Source organism: Triticum urartu, chromosome 5 (assembly GCF_003073215.2).
Source record: "Triticum urartu cultivar G1812 chromosome 5, Tu2.1, whole genome shotgun sequence".
NCBI lineage: Eukaryota > Viridiplantae > Streptophyta > Magnoliopsida > Poales > Poaceae > Triticum > Triticum urartu.
Genome location: NC_053026.1, coordinates 612551012 through 612576029, shown reverse-complemented (window position 1 = coordinate 612576029; position 25018 = coordinate 612551012). Strand labels below are relative to the sequence as shown.

At 44.5% G+C, this 25018-nt stretch overlaps 3 protein-coding genes and 1 non-coding gene across 4 annotated transcripts; 1 reads left to right on the top strand and 3 right to left on the bottom strand.

The window, feature by feature from the left end:
- Nucleotides 1–1513: 1513 nt before the first annotated feature.
- LOC125511240 (DIMBOA UDP-glucosyltransferase BX8-like) lies at nt 1514–3471 on the bottom strand. The gene is made up of 2 exons (XM_048676568.1): nt 2878–3471; nt 1514–2814 (listed from the first exon to the last, which is right to left on the bottom strand). The coding sequence occupies exons 1-2, from the start codon at nt 3368–3370 to the stop codon at nt 1937–1939; spliced, it is 1371 nt and encodes a 456-aa protein (XP_048532525.1). The 5' UTR covers nt 3371–3471; the 3' UTR covers nt 1514–1936.
- Nucleotides 3472–13782: 10311 nt separating this feature from the next.
- On the top strand, nt 13783–15624 carry LOC125511239. The gene is made up of 2 exons (XM_048676567.1): nt 13783–14062; nt 15282–15624. Exons 1-2 carry the CDS (start codon nt 13940–13942, stop codon nt 15315–15317), a joined length of 159 nt encoding a protein of 52 aa, XP_048532524.1. The 5' UTR covers nt 13783–13939; the 3' UTR covers nt 15318–15624.
- Nucleotides 15625–15887: 263 nt separating this feature from the next.
- On the bottom strand, nt 15888–19333 carry LOC125511238 (dolichol-phosphate mannosyltransferase subunit 1-like). Its single transcript, XM_048676566.1, has 8 exons — nt 19032–19333; nt 17916–18015; nt 17785–17818; nt 17630–17706; nt 17512–17537; nt 16458–16622; nt 16270–16384; nt 15888–16174 (listed from the first exon to the last, which is right to left on the bottom strand). Exons 1-8 carry the CDS (start codon nt 19145–19147, stop codon nt 16070–16072), a joined length of 738 nt encoding a protein of 245 aa, XP_048532523.1. The 5' UTR covers nt 19148–19333; the 3' UTR covers nt 15888–16069.
- On the bottom strand, nt 16945–17075 carry LOC125511892. The gene has a single exon (XR_007285163.1). It is a non-coding gene; the product is annotated as a small nucleolar RNA snoR113 (small nucleolar RNA).
- Nucleotides 19334–25018: the final 5685 nt, after the last annotated feature.

Below are 25018 nucleotides of genomic sequence, written 5' to 3'. Positions count from 1 at the left end.
AACCTGACTCGTTTGGATGCGGGCCAAGCCTCTAGAAGACGTAGATATATTTATAAAAAAAGACCAGAAGACTTGACCGCGTGTATGCAATCATGCATGCACAGAGCCTATCGGCTTCAAGGTCGGAGGTACTATAGCCACTACGGACCAGCTAGCTAGGGTTTGACGTGTTCGAAGCCCTCATCCGAACGGCACCACCATCCCGTGGCCTCGCCGGGTACGGCACGCTGTAAATGCAGACACGACCACGTCATTCTGGAACGCCCGACCGCGTGCGCGTGCGTGGGCATCACTCTGTGCCCGATATATATTGCAAATAAGGATAAAGGGCTTTTGCTGGGTTCGTTGCCGCACGTCTGCACCAGGAAGTTAAGGATAAGATCATGATCCCTGCAATGAGAAAGGGATAGGATCATGATCGCACCTTCGGTATGGCACGTCCTGGTTGTTCATGCATGCGTGATCCATCATCCCTGTTCAAAGTTGTTGCCAACTTGAGGTCTTGAGGTGGATGAACACAAGTGTCCTTCCATGCCATGGGCAATAGCTAATTCTAATATATATATTTTCAGTCGGCAATAGCTAATCAGTCTTGCTAAATCTCAGTCGACTAGGACTTGGTTTTGTCTCAGTCGTTGCTACATTCGTGAGATCTTACATTGACATCCATGCAAAATTTTCTTTTCAGTTTCTTCTCTTTTATTTCTTATATGTTATGATACTAGACAAAGACTCGGTTAATTCGTCTGAGACCTAACTGCACCCATAGCTAATCCTATTTTTATTTTGAGTTGGCAATAGCTAATTTGAGACCTAACGCTTGATTGAAATGTCACACACATTCAAATCCCACAAGAATTTTGGTGTTTTGATTGCTTCATGGGAAAAACCAAATCATTATTTTAAGAGGTGTGGGTGGATTCATATTTTTCCTTAATGAAATGTAGTGCAAAGGGATCCTTGGGGAAAAAAATATGTAGGATTCGGTCGTACGAATCAAACAACCGACGTAGCAAAAATTAACAAGGATTCCAATCCTTAAATCTACCACAAAAATTCTTTGAACAAAAAAAAACCCTGAAGAGCGTCGTCTTACCCTCAAGTTTTCAAAAATTAACCCATGTTTTTTCATGGAAAGGTATGACTAGTTGTGACCCGAGCAAAAAGGCAAATATTCGCAAACTTCGAATTTATAGAAATGGAAATATGCTTACTTTATCCTAAAATAGTTAATAAATTTTCAGATGGAAAAAAATCCAGTCTGAAATTTTGATACCGATATTCCGGTACTGCTCAAAATCGCCAAAATTTTGAAACGGCTGCCAACTAGCATTAAGCATCATGAATAGCTTGCAAAATCATGCTATTATATATAGGAAGTGTGGATCATGCATGGCATCACAAAACACAGAAATAGCCAATGTTTGAATCGACTGCCATCTAGTTTATGAAGTCTTAGCACATGTATCACGAGTCTTCGTACAGCATGTATCACGAGTCTTCGTACAGCATGTATCACGAGTATTATATATAACTATATATAGGAAGGTTGAATCATGCATGACAACAGCACAAGATTATGCCAGAATGGCGTCAACCATACGAATATGAGAACACATACAAATAACCTCATCAACTTGTTCGTCCCACACCTAACTTATATAAACACAAATGCGTAAATTTCCTTGCAATTTACACATGAGAATCAAAGGGAAGACTGACTTATAAATAGTACTCCCCGACCTATAATATAAGACGTTTTTTGACACTAGAAAAGTGTCAAAAAAACGTCCTACATTACGGACGGAGGAAGTATATCGTAGTACGTGCTTAATTAACAGAGATTCTGAACTGACACCGTTGAAGACAGTGAAAAAGGGCATAAAATAGCACGAGAGGCACATTAATGAGGTAAACGCGTACGGCCACGTTTCCCCTACAGTGCCAGCATGTGGTCTACCAGCTTACCGATGGCGAGGCCCGACGAGCCGGCCTCGCCGGTGCACTCCTTCGCCGCCTTCTTCAGCTCGCCGGCCCTGGCCCGCATCTGGGCGCCTTCGCTCCCCGTGACGAGCCGACGGATGGCGGCCTCCACGCCGCCCCTCTCGAGCGCGCCGGCGACCTCGAAGCCCACCCTCCACACGTGCTCCACGTACCTGGCGTTCCCCATCTGGTCGCCGAAGTGCGGGCGGCAAAGCATCGGCACCCCCTCGCACACGCTCTCCGTCGTCGAGTTCCAGCCCCCGTGCGTCCAGAACCCGGCCACGGCCGCGTGCCGGAGCACCTCCTCCTGCGGCGCCCACTCCACCACCATCCCGCGCCCGCGCGTCGCCTCCTCGAACCCGTCCGGAAGCCGCGTCAGCCCGTCCGCGGCGACCAGGCCTGGCCGGACCACCCAGAGGAAGGGCACGCCGCTGCCGGCGATGCCCCACGCCGTCTCCACCAGGTCCCGCGCTGACATGCACGCGAGGCTACCGAAGCTCACGTACAGCACCGACGCCGCCGGCCGCGCGTCCAGCCACTTCAGGCAGCTCCGGTCCTGCCGCAGCAGGCTACTCTCGGCTGCGGCGGCGGGGGAGAACAGGTGGAGCGGGCCGATGTCGAACACCGGCATGGCGAGGTCACGCCGGAGCTTCACCAGCTCCCGCCGCTCCAGCGCGTCGAAAGTGTTGAGAATTAACCCGGAGGACGCTTTCACGGCCCCCACCACGCGCTCCAGCAGCTTGCACGTCAGGTCGTGGCGCCTGCCGAGCTGCATCAGGTCGCGCACCCGGTACGGCGGCAGCTCGCTCACCTCCGTCTCCAGCTCCGACTCTGCAAGCAAACAAGGGTCAGTCTATCGATCCAAGAGATAAACATGGGAATTATGCTACGTGCCTTGCACAGGGAGGTAGCCTCTCTTGATGAGGAGAGGGTAGGCGACGAAGCACGAGAGGCAGGCGGCGCTGCCAGTGCGGAGGACGAGGGTGCGCACGGAGAGCTTCGTGGCCACCTTCACCATGGACAGCAGGTGAGTGTCGACGACGATGCACGCCACGTCGTCCCTGGAGTACTCTTCCATGACGGCGGCCAGGCGGTCACGGAAGGGCGCCTCGCACGCGGTGTTGAGCGCGAGGATGTGGGAGACGACGTCCTCGATAGCGACGGGTGCTGGGCCGGACATGCCGTCGGGGACGGGGACGAAGCGGTACTCCGGGTGGCGCGATGGGTCTGGGGCGTTGAAGTGGGTGTGGAAGACGGTGACGGCGAAGCCGCGGCCGTGGAGGATGCCGGCCAGCCGGAACATCGGGTTGATATGGCCCTGGTACGCCAGCGGGAACAGCAGCACGTGGCGACGGCGACCGGCGACCGCGTTGCCCCCCAACGCCATGGTTGGCGCCGGCCACTACGGTGATGATATCACGGGAGCATGGTTCTTGCTGGGTGCACGACTCAGCATTAGCAAGCTCAGGTGGCAATGGTAGTGTGGTACTTGCTCTTATATATCAAGGGTTTTGCTATTTTACATGTACCTGGAATTTTTTTTGTTGCGTTAGGGCATCTCCAACGCGCACCCGTAAATTTCTTTCCGCATCCGTCGGTGGACACGGATATAGGAGGCCGCCATCCAACCATAGCCACATACATTTTAAACTCTTTTTCAACAAATCGGATGAAATTCATGCAAACACGACCGAATTTCATATAAACATGACAAATTTCATAGAAACACGGCGGATTTCCATTACATTTCAAACATTTAAAACAAAAAAATGACCCGACCCTAAACCTATCCTACGGCGGCGGCGGCCGGCGTCCAAGCCCATGTCATCCTCCATCTGCCTTCTCCATGAGCACCGACAATAAGACCCATGAAGTGAAGGTGCGGTCTCCGGCGAGGAAGAGTAGAACATGGATATGGACCGGTCCACATGGGACATAAGGCCATGCCGCCTCCCGTGGCCTACTCATCCCAGGAGGAGTCTGCGACCTTTCCGTCGCCGGTGAACGTGAGATCCACGATGGAAATGGTGGCGCCGGCGTTGTCGTCGTCCCATCGGGCCGCCTGATAGTTCATCAGCGGCGCGTAGGAGGCGCAGCTGGCATTGTTCTCTTCCGCGATCGCTTGCAGCTGTGCCTCCACGGCTGCCGCTTCCTGGCGAGCGGCGGCTTGAGCGCGGACGTCACTGTAGACACCGGAGACGCGTCGCAGGTGGCTTCCTCGACCGAGGCGCAACTTCAAAGTGAGAGGTCGCGTCCGCCCTGAGCCATCTTCAATGTGGAATTGCGCCCTCTACAACGGCATGAATGCGGGCAGCTACGTCGGGCAGGAACGCGCGCGGGCGAGGGAGGGGTTTGGGTGGCTCAGGGTGGTCAGAAGCAGGCGTGGGAGTGGTCTGCACTCCCGCAAAGCCCCCCTCCCCATGTTTGTCTTTGGTTTGTGAGAGAAAGTACGTCCGGACCGTGCCGCAGACTGAGACAGGACGACGTTGGATGGCTTCCGGGGTCCGGACAGTGCGGTCCAGACGGATGTTGGAGGTTTGGGGTTCGGTGTTGGAGATGCCCTTAGGCACCTTCTTCCTTCAGGCATGCCGGACCTCGTTGGAGAAGAAGAAACCTCGCTGGACAATAACCGACCCCACTATGTATCTCAGGGGAAAGCCATAGCCTCATTATCTATCTTAGAGGGAAGGCACAACCTCATTATCTATCCTACGGGTGGGTGGGGTGTGCAGAGGACCGCCGGAATTGTTCACTCGTGCCGCAGGGCTTAGAGGGATGACAAGGACGGACAACACGGCGATGGGGGAGGTCGAGGGGGGGGGGCGGAGGCGCGCGGTTAGGCCTGAGTTGGCCGGCGGCTGTGTAAGGAGGAAGAAGGAATGTAGGAAGAAGATGAACAATGTGCGGTCTATTTTGGGTTGTTGGATGAAGACCGGACGGTCCCTGATGCAACACTTTTTTTCATATATGTGATGAATAGGCACTCCCTATGTTCAATGGTTAGTTGAAAAAAAATCTATCAATATGTGTGGGTTGTTGGATTTTAATCCAACTATTGCCCCACCTTCTTCAACCTTCCAGCCCCCCATGATTGTCGTTCATCTTCTTCCAGACGTCCATGCCAAAAGCACCAGCTTAACCGCCCATTTACCTACGCCCCTATGCTGCCGCCCAATGTTGTGCTGCCGTCGGCCAAGGCCATCCCTCGAAACCACCTTGACCTCATGTTTCTAGCAACGGCAACCCCCCTTTCCTACGCACCCGATAAATAGCCAAAGCGCTCTTATATATCTGCATCAACCTCAAATATGCTCTCTCTCTCTCTCTCTCTCTCTCTCTCTCAGGACAAAGGCAATATATCAAACCCTATCCTTACAAACATACCCTTAAATACTTGCATCGAAATCCTTGGGGGTCTCGAAACTTCATTCCACATGCATTCACTAACATTGTGCCGTGAGAAGAGCTCGGTGCCACCTTTAGAATTCTAGATCAACATCAGAGCCAACAAACATTGTCGTAGTGGCTGATAAGTCGCCAATGGAAACCAGGAGACGTCGATGGGCCCGATCTATGAAGCAAATCGCTGCCCCAGAGAAGAAAACATTAAGAGGGCCTTGAGAAAGCCCCAGACCAAATCAGGAAGAATCGGGGAGCACAAAAATCACGCGCTACATGACAAAGCTAAGAATGGCAGCCTTCGTTGGGCGAATGTGGATCTAGAGGACCAAAAACACACAAACCATGCCGTCCGTTCCGAAATACAGCACCGCCGAGATAGATCTGCACAGAAAAAATGATATAGAGTACAGGATATAGGGACACACTACCCTCCACACGCCTCCGGACGACAAGTTGGAAGCATCGCATGGATAATGGCGAGACGTGTGGGGAGGAAGGGAGGGGATCGTGCTTCTAAAATTTCCCAAGCACTAATATGAAGAGATAACATAGAATGAAAACTTCTACAATTCTATATTTTACAAATTGAAAATTAAGCGTACGACTTACATAGCAACACATGACAGACGAGATGCAAGTAGTGAAGGACGATGTTCTAAATAGAGAAAGATAGAGATAAATACTTCAAATAGGCAGGCTCAGTTGGGATGAAATGGTAAATCAAGTTAGGGATGTCTTCTTTATTGACGAAATGATAGGGAGAGAAAGCACATTAGTTACTGTTTCAGCCATTTGTCATTCTAAACGTGTGAGGAAATAGGTTGAGATAGGTTACAACATGTTCTCACCCTCTTCCTTATCAGGCATGTACAGTTACCTTCTTTTAGACTTCGTCTTTTGCTCGGCGTAGATATCGAACTCAGTCCTCTTTCTGATCTGTTCACTTTTCGAAACATGCAGGATGCAGAGCTAAATCCCCCTCCCTCCTGCATATTCCAAGTAGGTCGTTCTTTTTTGAAAAGGGGATTACCCTTGCCTTTGCATCACATGATGCACACAACCATATTCCAAGTAGGTTGTGGAATCGCCCTTTGCTCTTCCTTCGGTCTAGCTCCACAAAAGCACCACCTAGCCTAGGGGCCATACTCATATTCAAAAGGGACCTATTTTCCGAGTCGGCGGCAATTATAGGTTGTGTCTTCTTCAGTGTCATGGATAAGGAGTGAGAGTGCCTTGATGGTGGCAAGTTTGACAGTTATAAGGTAGTGGTGGCTACAACACACTGGCGTCCAACAGGGAAGAGTGCCCTGATTGCTTTATAGCATGGTTAATAATACAACGAACAATCGGCTATAAGAAATTGCCATGTCATCTATAGCCAACATTGTAGTCGGCATATACAATAGTAAGTTTTATATATGTACTACTTTATTAGTACTTGGCCCACCTTACAACCTCACAAAGCGTTTTGGGGCTCATGCTAGAGCCGGCAACTAACTAAGAGCCCACTTCTCTTCTCTCTTCGCCAACTAAGTAAATATATAATATTTTAGTTCTTATAGCCTGTTTATGTTAGTACCTTATTGTACTTGCTCTTAGATTAGTGTCTTCTATTGAGGGATGAGTGGAGCGATAGGAGATGTCGGCAACAAGGAGGGAGAAGGTTTTTTTTTCCGCAAAAGGGGGTTTCCTTATAGAAACCAAGCAGAAGAACATGAGATGGTAGGGGGCAGCAATCGAAGGAGGCGAATACGGGAAGAAGAAGCTGGTGAGGCCGACAAGATTCTGGGCGGTAGATGAAAGAGATGTGGCAAAGAAGTAGTAATGCGGAAACGGGAGGATCGCGTTGTAACCTGAAGGACATAATGGCCATTTCCCTAGATGCACACAAACGTGCATTATGTGCCTTAATGTAAAAGACATTTCCACCTCAGAATGAATTGTCATTCGTACTTGCTTAAAAGCTAAGATTTGGACATTAAGTAATGTCGTTGGAGCCGATGTGAACACGAAAGACCAGAGTTGTACTACTAATTTAGGTCCCGAGTCGACCATGACGTTAATTCTGTGGCATATCATGTCACTAGAAGTACGTCGACACGTTCGTGAACAAACGTTCGATCAGACATTTCTAACTTACAACCACTGTAGGCACATTCCAGATATGTTCAGATCGATAAAATACATCCTTTATAAAAAAATGTTCAGATCGATAAAGTGAGAAAAAAATGTTATCATCGAAATTGTCATGGAAACCCCCGGAAAGAGAAAATGTCATGGAAAACAATTGTACACTGAATAGAACTGCTACAGACCATGGCAACGTCTAAAACGTGATCTTCTAGCAGTCCGCCATCAACAAAGAGAGTACCATTAGCGCATCTCCAATGCTGACTTTAAACCGTCCGTATCCGTCCGGACCAAGGTGTCCAGATCTATTTTATCATCAAACATGATTTCCTATCAGTCCGCAGAGTAGGCCGGATGCCATTTTTTTTCCACAAACCAAAAGCAAACAGGAGGGGGAGGGGGGGGGGGGTTGTCGGAGTCCGGACCGCCACCACGTAGGACTCCGACACCCCCAGCCCACTCAAATCCTTTTCCCGGTCCATTTTTTCTTCCACTCTGCCCCTGCCCCCATTGCCTTGCATCCGGATCCTCCTCATCCGACGCCGACGTTGCACCTCTTCGGCCGCCGCCAGGCATCATTGGATGTCTGCAACCCCCACTCCTTGGACTACGCCGCCGTTCACCCAGGACCCTACGTAGCTAGGTATCCCCAGCCCCCCCCCCCCCCCCCCCCCCCCCCCCCCCCGGTCGGCGACGTCCATGGCAAACACTGCGCCTGGCAGGTATTTAGTCAAAATGCCATTAAACTCTTTTTTTAAACTTCTTGTTGTGTCCTATAGCAAGCATGATGGCGGGGTATTCGGTGAAGGAGGATGAGTTATTGTGCGGTGCGTGGTTGACCGTATCTCTGTGGAGTTTGTAGGCATGAACTCAAGGGGCTCGATCTTTTGGTAGTGCATGCATGGTTTATTTCATGCACGAAAGCACTTCGCGTCCTACGGCATGCACATCATCCATGAACATTGTGTGAGTCGATATCGCATCTATGGTACACCATCTGCAACTCTATCATGAAGTTTTGCGCCGCGGTTGAATGTCTGGAGACAATATAGTCATTGGGTGTGTAAATCATGGAGATCGTAAGTTTTGCTTCTTATTGCTCTCTATGTTGGTTAATTCATTCATTCGCTTCATGTTGCTCTACACGTTGTATAGCCTGCAAGCTTTGCCGTGATGTACTATAAAATCGAGCGTGGGCCATTCACGCATATACATTGTTGGATTAAGATCAAGGGGTTGTGGGACGACATGTGCCGGCTATGATTTTAGTATCATTGATTTTGAAAACTTGTTGACCATCTGGTTATCTCATTGAATTTGAACTATTGTTGTACCTGAGATATTTGCATCCTAGTTATGGATCAATTGTGCTATTTTTTATAATTACTTTGAGTGTTCCGGGCTTAGTTTAGTTAATTGGATGAAATATCATCTGTTTATGTAGCCACCGGTGACCAGTTTATCTCGTTTTTATTTGCGCGTGACCAGAGTTGCACAACTTCATCATAGTATAAAGTATGCTCCTTTTACAAAGCGGCAACTAGGGTTTGCAACTCCCCTCTGCCAGCCGCTCCGGCGGCCAGTGGCGGGAAGGAGAATCCCGGCGCTTCCCGACTGTTATCGACAAGGTCATGCCAGCTCCGGTTAGGGAGCAGGAACAACGGCTCGTTCTGGCAGTAGTATTGGTCATTTGGTGGTCTAAGTATCTCGATGTAATTTTTACTATGTTTGGGGTGCTTTGTACTTCTGATGAACTTTTATAAGAGATCCGATGCTTTTTTTCACGAAAAATAAACATAAATATTGTCCGTTTATGTAATGTTTGTCTGAACCTTACTGAATTCCGTCATGTTTGATGAAATTTGTCCAATTTGAAATGTATGCGGCCACGGTTGGATGGTCGGCTTTCGCTGACTGGTCCTACGGTCCGCGGATGGATTCGGTGTCCGGCTCAGGGTCAGCGTTCGAGATGCATGACATGTGGTGGTTTCTTTAACAGAAATCGACCGAAAGAGAGGTTATTTTGATAAATAAAAAAAAGAAAGCGCTTGACATGGCATAGCAACATGGCTCGTTCTTCATATAGTACTTGCTTAAGAGCTAAGTTTCAGACACGAGTGAGGTGAGTACGTAGTTAGCCAGGTCAGATAATGTGAACATACAACACTAGCTCGATCGTGTCCGGCCAATGGAACAAGCGGTACGGTTTTGCTGAGTTAATGATCCGAGTCACTGCATACGCACCCACACAAAGGGAAAGGGCCCCGATCGTGAGTAAACAAGCAATATAATGCTCTCCAGAATTAGGCCGCGGCTCCCAAGTCTTCAACTGTTTGTTTACAGTGCGCGCGGGGGTTGCGACGACAGAACCACCACCCTCATTTGTACTACGAGATACATGTGGGTCTGCCAGAGAGAAACCGCGTTGCAGAAGTTGCTTATGATATAAATGCACCCATCGGCGACGACCCCGCTGACTTCATTAATACTCTGGCCCTGCACAACCGCGTACGTTGCGTTGATCAATTATACTGTATCAATCCAGCCAGCCAGCCATGATCGACGTGTGCTCTGACAGCATCATTATGTTTTTCTTTTCAAGGGTCAGGCTCATTAGGCGTTGTTTATCATTGATCACGTAGCAGTTTCAGCACGACTTGGGAGGTCGGTCGTGGTTTTTTGTTTTTGGTCAAGTCAAGCTATAGCTGCCGGTGGAGATATATAGCTAGGCGAGGCGGCGGATGCGACATGAAATGCTTTTCTATATCAGTGGGGGTTGCATGATTGCGTCCATGATTGGGCCGCCGGCCGTCTCAAGCGGTTCATGTTGGCAAAAAACATAATTTTGACCTCAAGACGAAACTATTTCACAAACTAAACTATATTTAAAAGTATATCATCCAGCTGATCTCTAATGTGCAGCGCCCAACAGTAAGGCGCTACACTCTTACTGTGCAGCGCCTAACTGTAAGGAGCTGCACTACACTGTGCAGCGCCTAACTGTAAGGAGTTGCACAGTAGAGTGCAGCGCCTTACTGTTGGGAACTGCACAAAAGGGTCAGCGGTGTGAAATATTTTCAAAAACAGTTTAGTTTATGAAATACTTTTGCTTTAAGGTCAAATTTGTCAATTCTGCCGTTCATGTTCACTCACATGTGCGTCCAAGTTCCAACCCGCTTCCCCTCACTGTTCGTCGTTTCCCCTGGACGCAGAACACCAATGCTGGATGGCCAATCTCATGCACACAAGCTTCACTTTGCAGTACTTTGTGTACATGCCGGGCCCTCTCGCTGGAAAAACCCTTCTCTTCCATCGCCGTGAAGGTTGAAGCGCCGGCGACCCTTCGGAGTTGGGCAAACCTCGCCGCGAATGTTGACGACCAAGTGTTAAAACGTTACCCCCCTCCCAATCTCCCATGCAGAGTTGAAAGAAAAAGCTTCCTTCGGACTAGTCACTCTTTTGGTGAAAGTTTCAGCATGCATGCGCAATACGCAGTCCTTGGCTAAGCTGCCGTGAATATTGACATTCAAGGCTTTAGAACGTTCATGGGTGATCCCTCTTATGCATGCTTGAAAGAAATAAACTTATCTTTGGACTAGTCGGCCTTTGGGTGAAAATCGAAACCACTTCACTTTCATTGCGGTGATAGTTGAAGCGAATATTGACATCGATGGGGTTAGAAACGCTCATAGGTGCCCCCTCTCGTGCAATTGAAAAAAAAGCTTCACTTTGGACTAGTCGGTTTTTTGATGGAAAAATCCTTCACTTTCATTGTCGTGAAAGTTGAAGCATACCCGCGCAAGCTACGACTCTAGCGATATCTTGCCGTGAATATTGACAATGAAAAGTTGGAAGAAATCATGTATACACCAAAGATCCAGAGAGAGAAGCCTGCCACTATTTTTCCTAAAAGTGACTTGAAAGGTGATGCTCATCACGGAAGTTTAGGGTGTTGCTAGAATCGCAAATCTTTCAAAGAATAGTAGTGAGCGCGACAGAACGCCAAACATTAGGGTCATGGCATGTTGGAGATGGAGCCTCCCATATGCTTCCCAAGAGGATGGAACCAAGAGGCCCAGGTTGATCCACATCTGAGAGGCGACCCCTCTCATGCATGCTTGAAAGATTTTTTTTAATCTTTGGACTAGTAGGCCTTTGGGTGAAAAAAAAACACTTCACTTTCAATGCGGTGATTGTTGAAGAGAACATTGACAATAGGGGTGTTAGAAATGCTCATGGGCGACCCCTTTCATGCAATTGAGAAAAAACCTTCGGACTAGTCGGTTTTTTATGGAAAAATCCTTCACTTTTGTTGTCATGAAAGTTGAAGCATACCCGCACAAGCTGCGACTCTTGCAATGTCTTGCCATGAATACTGACAATGAAAAGTTGGAAGAAATCATGTATACACGCAATGCAGAGCTATCATACAAACATATCATTGAAAAAATAGTGTGTTATATCACCCTAATAGCGTATTTAAAGGTGACGCTATTTTGCTATAGCATGCTATTTTTTTCATTGACAAGCATTGGTATCAAATGGCACCAATAATTTTTTTAATGGTCACCGGAGGGGAGAGCTTCCCCATCTGAATATACTACCACTCAAAGCACATATCTTGCATTTTTCGATAAAGTGACTTTGTTACTTAAAAGGTTTAAGCATTACAGCTGCCTTTGCATAACTAAGATGTGCACATCCAAACGAAGTCCACTCTCGAAATAGTAAAAAAAGGGCGAAATACAAACCTTGAAGAGAGGCACCATATCTAAGATTGTTGCATCCTTTAGCGCAATGTCGTAAAAACGAAAGATCCAGAGAGAGAAGCCTGACGCTATGTTCCTAAAAGTGACTTGAAAGGTGATGCTCATCACAGAAGTTTAGGGTGTTTCTAGAATCGCAAATCTTCCAAAGAATAGTGAGCGTGACAGAAGGCCAAACATTAGGGTCGTGGCCTGTTGGAGATGGAGCCTCCCATATGCTTCCCAAGAGGATGGAACCAAGAGGCCCAGGTTGATCCACATCTGAGAGGCGACCCCTCTCATGCATGCTTGAAGAAATTTCTTTTATCTTTGGACTAGTCGGCCTTTGGGTGAAAAAAACACTTCACTTTCAATGCGGTGATTGTTGAATAGAACATTGACAATATGGGTGTTAGAAATGCTCATGGGTGGCCCCTTTCATGCAGTTGAAAAAAACTTCGCATTGGACTAGTCGGTTCTTCGATGGAAAATAATCCTTGAAATGTCTTGCTATGAATATTCACAACGAGGAGTTGGAGAAATCACATATACATGCAAGGGTGAAGCTATCATGCAAGCATCGGTATCAAATGACATCAATTATTATTTTTAATTCTCTAATAAAGGATTAGAAAATTAATCTTATAGGAAAGCACTATACTTAGAAGAGTGGCACCAATGAGCATTTTGCTTGTCTTTTCCTCGGTATACACATTGGGGTACTCGTAGTAGGTCGCAACAAACAAGGTTTCAACCTTTCCCACGTTAAATGTTGCTGGTCATGGTTTGGGCGGCACAACCACGGCAAGTCAACAAGTGCAAGTTTTTTTTATCTTTTTCTTTGGCAGGGGATCGAGTCAGTATCCGGTAGTACTTAAAATGTTGTAAGTCGTATTATCCTCCTCATATCTTAGGGACATCAACTCTACGAACATCGTTTGTGAGTGAGACGTCAATGGCATTAATTAACTAATCGGTTTTTGGCATGGTCCACGCTATTTATTCTCACTCAATCCAGTTGAGTTATGCATGATTGGTTAATCTTTTTTGGGTCAATTGCAAACTTCTTTTCGTGTAAAAAACACGGGGATAGCAATTTTTACTCTCTACCCTCTACTTCGTATCGCTTGGTCAACATCTTTAGCTTTGACAACTTCTTATTCACAATCTCAGTATTCATCACTGACTCTTCTCTCGCATCCATGATATCGACTGCTTTTCTTGTCACCACTTCAACCTCCATGTTTTGTTCCATGTGCCGCTTCCTAGGCCTCAATTTGAAACCTGAAACATAATATCTGAAACCTATGATATCACAAGTGTGAATTTACTGGTATTCGATAGACTTTTGTTTTTGTGGGAATTTAGTGCAAGTCGATAGACTTTTGTATAGTGTGAGGGTTTTTTGGGGGTAGTGTGAACTGTGAGGGGAAATCGATAGAGACAGTAGACGAGTAGATAGTTTTTTCTTCTGAGGGGAGACAGACGAGTAGTTAGTTTAGTGTGTTGGGCAGGCCGCGGGCGTGCTGGCCCAGCCCACGTCCCACGGCCCGAACCAGTAGGCCAACTCGAGGTTTCTCCCCCTCGTGGCACGCACGCAGACCGACGGAATCCGGCGACGAGGGTTTCTGCGCTCGAACAACCCGGGACCCGGCGGCGAGGAAGAGAGAGCGGCGGAGATGGCGGTGATGGACACGGCGTTCAAGGCGCTGACGGCGGGGCTGGGCGTGGCGACGCTCTACCTGGCCGGCTCCTTCTCCTTCAACGTCTACCGCGGCCTCGCCTGGCACTCCGAGCAATCCGTAAGCGCCGCCCGCCCCCCTCCTTCTTCCCCAGCCCGCCCTGCTGCTTATTCCTGCCGAATCCGTCCCCTGCTGCCCCGGGCCTGCGAAATCAGAGCAGATTTATACTGGTCGTGTGTTGATTGATTGTCATGGCTGCGCTCTGACGCGATGCGTAGGTGGGTGGGCTGGCGCGTGAGAGGGCGGATGCGGCCGTGTGATTAGTTGCCGTGTTGATGCGTAGGTGCCAAGGCATGATCGGTACTGCGCGTAGCTAGGAGCAGAGTATGATCCATGGATCTCTATGTGTGTTCTTCCTTGTTTACGGTGGGGAAAACCTGAGACCTAGCCACGTCATTTTGGAGGGCTCCCTGTGGCTTATACTGTGGCTGTTGGTGTTACCTGCAGTGGTGGAGGATCTTGTATTCACAATGTTGGTTCAGTACTCTGTATTATGCTCTCGAAGCCGGAGTCTGTTTTTTTAGACCAAAAACATGTGAGGCATGCGTGTTGTTACTTAAGCAGCTAATGGGAACTGAGTTTGCTTTTGGACAGCCCTTTGATGTCTAGTACAGTGACTATCCTTGGTATATTTAGAATTTAGAATAGCATGGCTACAGATTACCTTGGTTTTTGGGTAAACTGAGAATTTGATGCATTTTTGTTGAGCTGCTAGTCAGTTCTTGGGGATTACATGCCTGCATTTATGTGGGGCATATGGCCATAAAGTAACTATTCCATCAAATTGTGAGCTTAATATATTTTAATTGAGCTGGTCAGTATTATCACACTATTCGTAACCGTCAATGCGACTCAATGATCAGGTGTGCAATAAATGTATATTTTGTCTTTTAGGTGAGGTATAGAATGAAGGATGAGTAGGAAACCTGTTGGCTCTTCTTGATGTATCTGGCCGCAAAGAAAAATGGAAACCTATATTTGTGACACTATGTGGTTGTACATAAATCTGGTTTGCTTCATTAAACCATTCATTATTGGCTGAAAGGAAACGGTTGCAGCACCCGCTGATGATAAAATGCAGCTTCAGATAGAGAGGAATTGTAGGCTATAGTTGTGGGCTTAACTTGGTATGCATTTTGGTACATAAGACAAAACTGATGCGGCAGCAACTTGTGTTTCTCAGAATTTCCAAGCCGTTTTGCTTTTTGGCATTTGTTGTATATTGTCGTTGTGCAACTTCTTCTGAAATGCGTTCTAACTTCTTTTGGGTGTGTTACAGAAGCTAGAAAAAGAAAAGGAGAAGAGCCAAGATTGAGAGGGAAGGACGGCAAGTTAGTGTCGGACATTACCAATCAAAAGGATCTGCAAGAAATCTCACCTTTTGATGATGAGTGGTCATTCGTGGTTGATTTTCGGACAGTTCCTTTGATGTAATATAGATTCAGGGATTTGGATGACCATTCATCTCTATGTGCGCTCTATTTTCACACATTTCTTCTTTGTACTAAGCATAAGGGTGCGCTGAGATTAAAAACAAAATATTGGTGTTCTGTGTCTTTTTCCTCGAGCATTAGACGCTCTTACAATTAGCTAAATTAAATTCAAGTATATGAATGTTCTTATGTTTGCTGTCCTCTTGTTTCTGTGCCGTCAATCCATTTCCTTGAATGATAACTTCAATAGGAATACCGACCGGTTGTTCTAAAAGTTGCCTGCTGTTCATCAATATACAGTCATATATTTCTTCCAAGGTAGCTGTTGAAGGCTCGAAGCAGTAATTGATATACGATTATATGGTGTGGTATATACACCATAAGCAGCTAAGCTGGGGTACGGCACAATTCATAAGGGTACTAGCAGATCAAAACTTGTGTACAGGATTCAATTGGAAGTCTGAAAATGTTAGCAATTTTATGCAACTCAAGCTGAACATAAGAAAAATCATTCTTAACAAGAGTTTGTGCTATAACAGTCATGCATCTACCGTGTCTTTACCCCTAGGTTGTGAGCAACAGATACACAAGGCCTTTCAAATATCCAACACATGCATCTACCGTGTCTTTTCCCCTAAGTTGTGAGCAACAGATACACAAGGCCTTTCAAATATCCAACAATTTCGGATCCCCCGAGCTTTGAGATTCCAAAGACCCTGTCGACGAAAGTGATTGGGACCTGGACAGGACAAGCAAAGTTATAGTAACTATCAAAGCTAGGAGATTGTATCCAGCCTACACAAATGAAAATGGATCAATACGAAATGGCTTTACCTCTTCGATGTGATAACCTTTCCTAGTAGCCCTGACAATCATCTCCATTTGGAATACATAGCCCTTGCTGACGCAGGAGGAGATGACATCCTCCAAAACACTTCGCTTATATAGCCTAGGAAATCGGCAAGTGTCAAATAACAGTAATGGTAAAAGATCTTATTATATTCGAATAAAATGAGGCACACCTAAACGACCCAGTCAGATCAGAAGCTCCGGGGCGTAGTAACGTCTGTGCCAGAACATTTGCTCCCCTGCTGGTCAGCTTACGCATAAGATTCCAACCATGGACACCACCATTGCTAACATAACGCGTGCCAGTTACAATGTCAGCACCGGTTTCCTTTTGCTTCCTGGTCAATGATGAACATGATTAAAAAAGCTATATAGGTTCTTCCAAGTAATTGTTTTTGTGAGCTTGGATAGCTCAGCTATATCAAACTTCGCTGAAGTTGTTTCAGCCATTAAATCAAACAACTAACACTCAACTAAGTACATATCTATGCCTCACAAGAGCAAACTGGTTAATTAAGACGTATTTTGCAAAAGAGAAGAGACCAGTGAACAGAATAGAATAAGCAGACAATTATATTGTAAATGTGCACTTAATATTTACAAAGCATACAGTAGGGCAGTGTCAGTGCCCATGCCAGACTATATAAACATCTGGAGAGAATGGCTCAGAGGAAACCTTTCGCCAATATCACATCATGCTACAACCTCCCAGAATGACGACGAGAGGATCTCAATCATCTGTGTCTAGGAGGCAGACGTAAGACCGGCCTTTCAATTTCTCCTCATTGCTACACAATTATAATATGTATCTATCTAGAAACAAAGCACACAAGAACACACGTCGATAGTGGATCCAAGAGAGATCAAGTCAGGAAGAGAATTGTGAAAAAGGTATTATAAGGCAAGAATTGGATTCCCTCGGGGGCCAGAATGAGTGCTCTTGCCCCCCTTTGTGATAGTTTTTGGTCTGTGGAGTGTGCTTAATGTGGTCTCGATCGACAGGAGCCATTCTATGAAGTGGAAGTGTGCAATTCAGTGTGGGGAGCAGTCTGCATGTGAACTCTGTGGTGTTATTGTTGAAAAACGAGCTACTGAAATTATGTTTTTCTCTTCTACTGAAATTCAGTGCTCCTGCCAGCTTCCTCAATAAAATAAAATACAAAGCATATAAATCCAATCATTCTTGCCGGATAAATTTAAAAGCATCTTTGAGTATATGATTCTTACCTGATGAAGCTTGGCAAATACTTTGGCTGTTCAAAATAGAAAAAGGAATCAGTAACTAAAAGGAACGGAACTATTTAAATAGCTTAACTATGTCAAATAACATAGAGAAGAAACATACATGATGAGATAGATCTGCATCCATTATAACAACGAACTCCCCTGAGGCATGCTTTAATCCATGCATATATGCAGTACCTGAATGTTTACACTATTTCGTTAACACGAACATCAAGCAATGGCTTACAATTCGTAGAAGTGGGCAGCTAAGCTTACCAAGTCCTAGCTTCCTTGGTCTAGCTCGCAGAAGCTGGTATTATATCAAGTAAAAGACACTGCAATAAGTCATAAATAACCAAAATCCAGACCACACATGCATACATAAACTCATACATTAAATTACTTACAACACGATCTTCACCATATACTTGCTGCAACTGCTTTACAATGTCTTGTGTTCCATCGGGGCTTCCATCATCCACAATAATGATTTCGAACTTGGCCTCCCTGCAGTTGAAAATTACATCATCAGTTTAAGTTTAGTACTAAAACAAATGCAACAGCCTTGCAATTTGACATACACCAATATCATGCTAACAATAATAGAAGTATAGAGCAGCAGCGAAACAGGTTGTAATGCTGACAAAATACTACACGTATACAGCAGCAACGGAGAACATGTTGGCTGCTACAAATAAATGTGCTGCGTGATGGATTCTAAAATAACCTACAGATAATGTGAATCAGAAAGAGCTAAGGCTTGTAAAATCCTGAGAAATTAGTTTTTACCAAATCTAAGAGTAAGATGGTGTGCTCATATCAACCAGTTGATATAGCTAATAACCTATGGTTTCCGAATTTCTGCTAGTCCAATCGATCAAACTAGCCATACCAGCAGTATGATGAAGTGCATCTAGGATAATGGACACTGATAAGTGCTAACTGAAACCAGCTGCGCACAATGACAGGACCAGATATACTTCGGGTAACTCTGAATAACTTCCTAGTCTTGGACAAATAACATGAAGCGGAATCTAGCTTTGAAATCGTCTTATGACACTGTCACCTTAATCTATTGTTCTTTGGGAGTTCTTCTCACAAGATCAAGTGGACAACAGAGACTAAATTCAGCTGACACGGCACAGCTAGCATTTAGCAGTTACATATAAAAAAAAGCGGCAGTGATCGTATCTCATGGCCCGGGTCTGAATGGGAACACAATAGGCAATTGCAAAGGTGTTGTGCAGTTGTGCTATATGAGTACAGAATGAACTAATAGCTATTGAATTTTCTGCTTAACCCGCCTGCGAACCTCAAATCGATTGGCAACAAAATTTTCAGTTGATGTCGAGGCATCCCGCCCCAGGTATATCTACAGAAGAGGAAATCTGAGCGGGCTCTAAATCTATCTGGATCACGAACGACCTCCGTCCAAGACAAAGATCTCAACCACCGGGAGAACTAAAAGAGGATGAACAGAGGTGGGTGGATTGATGGGGGGAGGGGTGGCAGTGGAGGATTACGGGAGGTGCTTGAAGATGAGGTAGACGATGAGGGCGACGTTGAGGCGCTCGTTGTAGGTGGGCACGATGATGCTGTACTCCGGCCTGCCGCCGCCCGCCTCGCCTCCCTTCTCCATCGTCTCCACCGAGCAGAGCAGATCAGCGCCGGCAGATCAACTCTTCTCGGTGCGCGATCTGACGCCGCAGCCGCAGTTGGGCAGGGACGGAGGGAAGCCGGCGAGATTGGCGAGGCCGATTTCCCGTCGCCGGCCGGTGTCAAAACTGGAAGCGCTCCGGGCAGTCAAGTCGGGCTTGGATGGGCCGCGCGTCCGCGCATAAGTACCGCACTGGCCCGTTTTTATACGGGCTTACCGAGACAAGCTTTATTTAGGGTCACTGCGTAATGCTTGCAAAAGATCCGATGGTTCTTGTTTTTCTTCTTTATTTCCTTTTGTTTTTTGTTACTTTGAGAACTGTTCACGAATCTCAAATTCGAAAATAAAATTGTTCTTAATTTCAAAAAAATGTTCAGCTTCAATATTTTTTAACAAATGAAAGAAATTTCGAAAAAATGTTCAAGAATTTGATAAAATAATCATGAATTCAAAAAAATGTCCTGAATTAATAAAATTTTGCAAACTTAAAAAATTGTTATGTACCAAATAGCAGAAACCGTTCACTGATTCAGAAAATGTTCGTCGATAAAAAAAGTCCTCGTGAATTTCAAAATTAATTCCTAAATTTCAAAAAATATTATTGATTCAGAAAAGATCATGAATTCAAAATGTTTGTCAATTCAAAAAATGTTTGTTGATTCAGTAAAAAGTTCACAGATTCAAACTATGTTGAAGAATTTCAAAAGCAATATTCGTTGATTCAAGAACTGTTAACATATTCAATAAATTTTCAGTTATTTCAAAACTTTTTCCTGAACTAAACAAATGTTCGTGCATTTCAAAAATTGTTTGCATATTTATACGAAAATAAAAAATAAACAAACAAATATAGAAAAAAAATCCCAAAACGAAAACGCATAGAAAAAGGATTGGCAGAAACAGAAAAAAATGAGAAAAATAAAAGAAGAATGAAAAAACAAGAAAAATTGACAACCCGGTTCACGGAAGGTTCTAGAATATTCCCCAAATCGATGGGGTGAAAATTGATAATGACCCGTCCCAATTGACGCAGCACGCTCGCGATGGAAGGTGTGCATTACTACGCTATTCTCCGACCTATGCAATAATTAGTATTCCACGCCACTTATAGTTATATAGGGAGCACTCCTTCGATCGTATCGAGCCGGTCCATAAGGCTTTTTCGCTGGGAAACTGTCCTGGTAAAGCTTCCCACCCTGGTTTAAAGAACCTTCCCACTCCAGTTTTGACAAAAAATTAGAACCTTTAAGGGTGGGTTTCTCATTTTTTCTTGTTTTTTGGACCGACTTTTGTTAAAAAAGTTTACTTTTTATTTTGTTTTTCCTTTTTATATTTTAAATCAGCAAACTTTATAAAAAAATCATCAACTTTGTTCAAATTCATGATGTTTTATCAAATTACTGAAATTTTCATGAATTCCTGATTTTTTAAAACGGTTGAGCTTTTCTTAATTTGTGATCTTTTTCAAGTTTGGTGAGTTTTTTTCCCAAATTCGTGAATTTTTTCAAATTCGCATTTTTAAAAATCAAGTACTGAAATTTTCATGAATTCCTGAACTTTTTTAAAATCTTGATTTTTTCTCATCTTTTGCAAACTTTTTTCATTTTTTACAAACTTCTAAAAAGTTGTGAACATTTTCAGTATTCATGATGTTTTTTTTTGGTGAACTCCTTTTCAAATTTAGTTTTTTTTTTAAAAAAAACTGCACTTTTTCCCCCAAAAGTTAACGATAAACTAGTGAGCCGGTCAAGGAGAGTGGACAATCTGCACGCGGAGGCATCTGCACCTGCTTTTCAAAAATGTACTTTTTACACGTTTTGTAATGTTCAAAAATTCTAAAAAACATTTATGCATACATATTGGCAAAGGTATGTCCACGGCACAAAGTTTTGTGTAAAAAAATATTTTTGTTTTGTCTCAGTAAAAAAGACAAATTTTACTGCTTGTAAATAGCGTTTCACGGCATAAAATTTTATCTTTTTTGCACAGGCTACAAAAAAGTTGTTTTTCTGTGAAACTTTCTGCACACACATAGAATATGAAGATGTCTGCGCGCATCTTTTTTCAGAATTTTTTGACATTGCAAAATGTGTTTTCCAAAATGGGTTCATATGTACCCAGGTTCATCCATGCACTTCTCGCCGGTCAAGTGGTCAACCAGATATCCCAAGCGAGCGAGCGAGGTGTGAGCCGCAGAGCGAGCGGAACAAGTGACCCGACTTGTAATGAGATTTGAGCAAGAACCAAATGAGCTTCACGTTTGCTGGATCGGCCCGCTACGCGTCACGTACGAGCGCCTGTTGCGCTAACTAGCGCGGAGAGCACCAAATAGGAGGTCTCGTCCTATCACGCGGAGAAAACAGAGACCCCTTAAAAACAACGAGATCCACACACGGGTACTAAACCCTTGCGCTAGTGGAGGCAAGGGTGGCTGACGGGGCCAACTAGGGGGGGAGGGGGGGACCACAAATTTGGGTCCCGGGACACTAGCTTTCTGAATATGCATTTTATGTGATAAGTTGTTAATTGATTTAGTGTTCAATACAATTTGTTTGTAAATTTACAAGAATAAAGAGACAGAGTATGAGTATGCACAAGTTTGGTTCAATACAGGATTTAGTATTCAATACAATTCGGACATAATGATTAGGAAAGCATGTCTATTTTACTAAACAGACCTAGTTTTTGGTACAATGATATTTTTTATAAAAATGCTAAACAATTTCAGTAACTACTAAATGTGCTCACTATTAATCTAGGAGTGTTTGAGCTTATTTTCACTAAAAGATTAGGAGATAATGACACAAAAATATTTTGTTTTTTCGCTGCTAACTTTGAGCCCTCCCTGCAGTTTCTTCATGGATTCACCACTGCTCCATATCCATATGAAGCATGCGGATGATGACCGCTGATATGAGAATCTACTAGAGTTGCTCTTGCACCATTTTAGAACACCTCCAATAGGTGATGTAAAAAAGGCACTGAAAAGTAGTTTTAGGGCAATAGAAAATTTCTTCTCCAACAAATGATGTAAATAGGGCATCCAACCACATATTTCTTCTCCACAATTGCATACATATTGAAACAAAACATGAATATGGATAGAATTTAAACTTTGCAAGATCACCACACACATAATCAACAACATATCAAATTGAACCTCAATCGACATATCAAATTCAAATGCAAACCACAAGCATAGTGAGTCACCAACACAAAAAAAGTGTATAGAACATAAAAGTACATAGCAACATAGCCTCTTAGCTTTCATCGCCTTGATTCTTAAATGTTCTTGAATTGTCTCCATGGCTTGGAACATCGGTCTTATTGCCACCATTGACTTCATTGTCTTTATTGCCATACATGGTACCATCTATACCTCCTCCCATTCCACCAGCCATGCCCCCTCTCATGCTACCACTCATAGCACCACCCATGCCTCCTCCAATGCCACCTCCCATGGCACCCAAGAATGCTCCTATGCCGCCTTCCATGACGCCCATGAATCCTCCCATGCCTCCACTCATCATGCCGCCACCCATGCACTAGTGTAGAAAAAACTAAAATCCCCACTACGTATAATATCCTAGTATTAAATATGTAATAAAATTTTGTGAGCTTCTACGCATAAAATCCACACTATGTATAATATCCTAGTATTACTAACAAGTTGCATGCAAAATGACATTGCAAGTACAAATACAATTCTGTACAAATATAATACTATTTAACAAGTTGCCTGATCTAAAACTCGGTCATGCTAAAAGGAATGGAACTTACATCTGATTTGTTCATGTATGATGTATTTGTAGTAGAAATCATTTCCTACCCATGTGAAGTAGCTATATAACTAGGCAGTGGATGATCAAGCTAGCGATGACTGTAAGTGAAACTTTGGCTTTAACCCCTACCAATTGACAATAATCAGTATGATGACCCACAAGTATAGGGGATCTATCGTAGTCCTTTCGATAAGTAAGAGTGTCGAATCCAACGAGGAGCAGAAGGAAATGATACATAGTTTTCAGTAAGGTATTCTCTGCAAGCACTGAAATTATCGGTAACATATAGTTTTGTGATAAGGTAATTGGTAACGAGTAACAAGTAATAAAAGTAAACAAGGTGCAGCAAGATGGCCTAATCCTTTTTGTAGCAAAGGACAAGCCTGGACAAACTCTTATATAAAGGAAAGCGCTCCCGAGGACACATGAGAATTATCGTCAAGCTAGTTTTCATCATGCTCATTTGATTCACGTTCGTTACTTTGATAATTTGATATGTGGGTGGACCGGTGCTTGGGTACTGCCCTTACTTGGACAAGCATCCCACTTATGATTAACCCCTCTTGCAAGCATCCTCAACTACAAAAGAAGTATTAAGGTAAACCTAACCATAGCATGAAACATATGGATCCAAATCAGCCCCTTACGAAGCAACGCATAAACTAGGGTTTAAGCTTCTGTCACTCTAGCAACCCATCATGTACTTATTACTTCACAATGCCTTCCCCTAGGCCCAAACAATGGTGAAGTGTCATGTAGTCGACGTTCACATGACACCACTAGAGGAAAAACAACATACATCTCATCAAAATATCGAACGAATACTAAATTCACATGACTACTTATAGCAAGACTTCTCCCATATCCTCAGGAACAAACCTAACTACTCACAAAGCATATTCATGTTCATAATCAGAGGGGTATTAATATGCATAAAGGACCAGAACATATGATCTTCCACCAAATAAACCAACTAGCATCAACTACAAGGAGTAATCAACACTACTAGCAACCCACAGGTACCAATCCGAGGTTTTGAGACAAAGATTGGATACAAGAGATGAACTAGGGTTTGAGATGAGATGGTGCTGGTGAAGATGTTGATGGAGATGGACCCCCTCCCGATGAGAGGATCGATGGTGATGACGATGGTGATGTGTTCCCCCTCCCGGAGGGATGTTTCCCCGGCAGAACAGCTCCGCCGAAGCCCTAGATTGGTTCCGCCTCGTGGCGGCGGAGTTTCGTCCCGAGAGCTTTCTTATGATTTTTTCCAGGGTGAAAGACTTCATATAGCCAAATATGGGCACCGGAGGCCTGCCAGGGGGCCCACGAGACAGGGGGCGCGCCCAGGGGGTAGGGCGCGCCCCCACCCTCGTGGATGGTGGGTGGCCTCCTCTGGTGCTTTCTTCGCCCAATAATTTTTATATATTCTAAAAATGACTCCCGTGGAGTTTTAGGACTTTTGGAGTTGTGCAGAATAGGTCTCTAATATTTGCTCCTTTCCAGCCCAGAATTCCAGCTGCCGGCATTCTCCCTCTTCGTGCAAACCTTGTAGAATAGGCATAAGTATTGTGACATAATGTGTAATAACAGCCCATAATGCAATAAATATCGATATAAAAGCATGATGCAAAATGGACGTATCATAGTGAAACTTCATTTTTAACCCCTACTAGATCATATAGATGTAGCCTTGCAACTAGCAAGATGATATGTTCCATTTTCGTAATTAAGAGTTTATATTTCATACTATAACTGCTATGATCCTCTGGAATATGCATATGCAATTCAATGGAAAACTCATATGCACGTGTAGAATGATAAACGGTAAAGTATAGGTTCCTAGTCTTGCCTCTAAGACTGGCTCAAGTGTTGTTATTGATCATGTTTTCCTGATCTTAGGATATCGTTAAGTGTAATGATAGTCCTAAAACATGGAGAATATGGCGTTGGAAGAACATTCATATTGAATCGACCCAAACTTTTTTGTTATGCATTGAGATAATATCGTTAGAAATCAATTCTTATAACACGGGGTGTTAGCATGTGTTTAAGTTCCTCATATCATTAG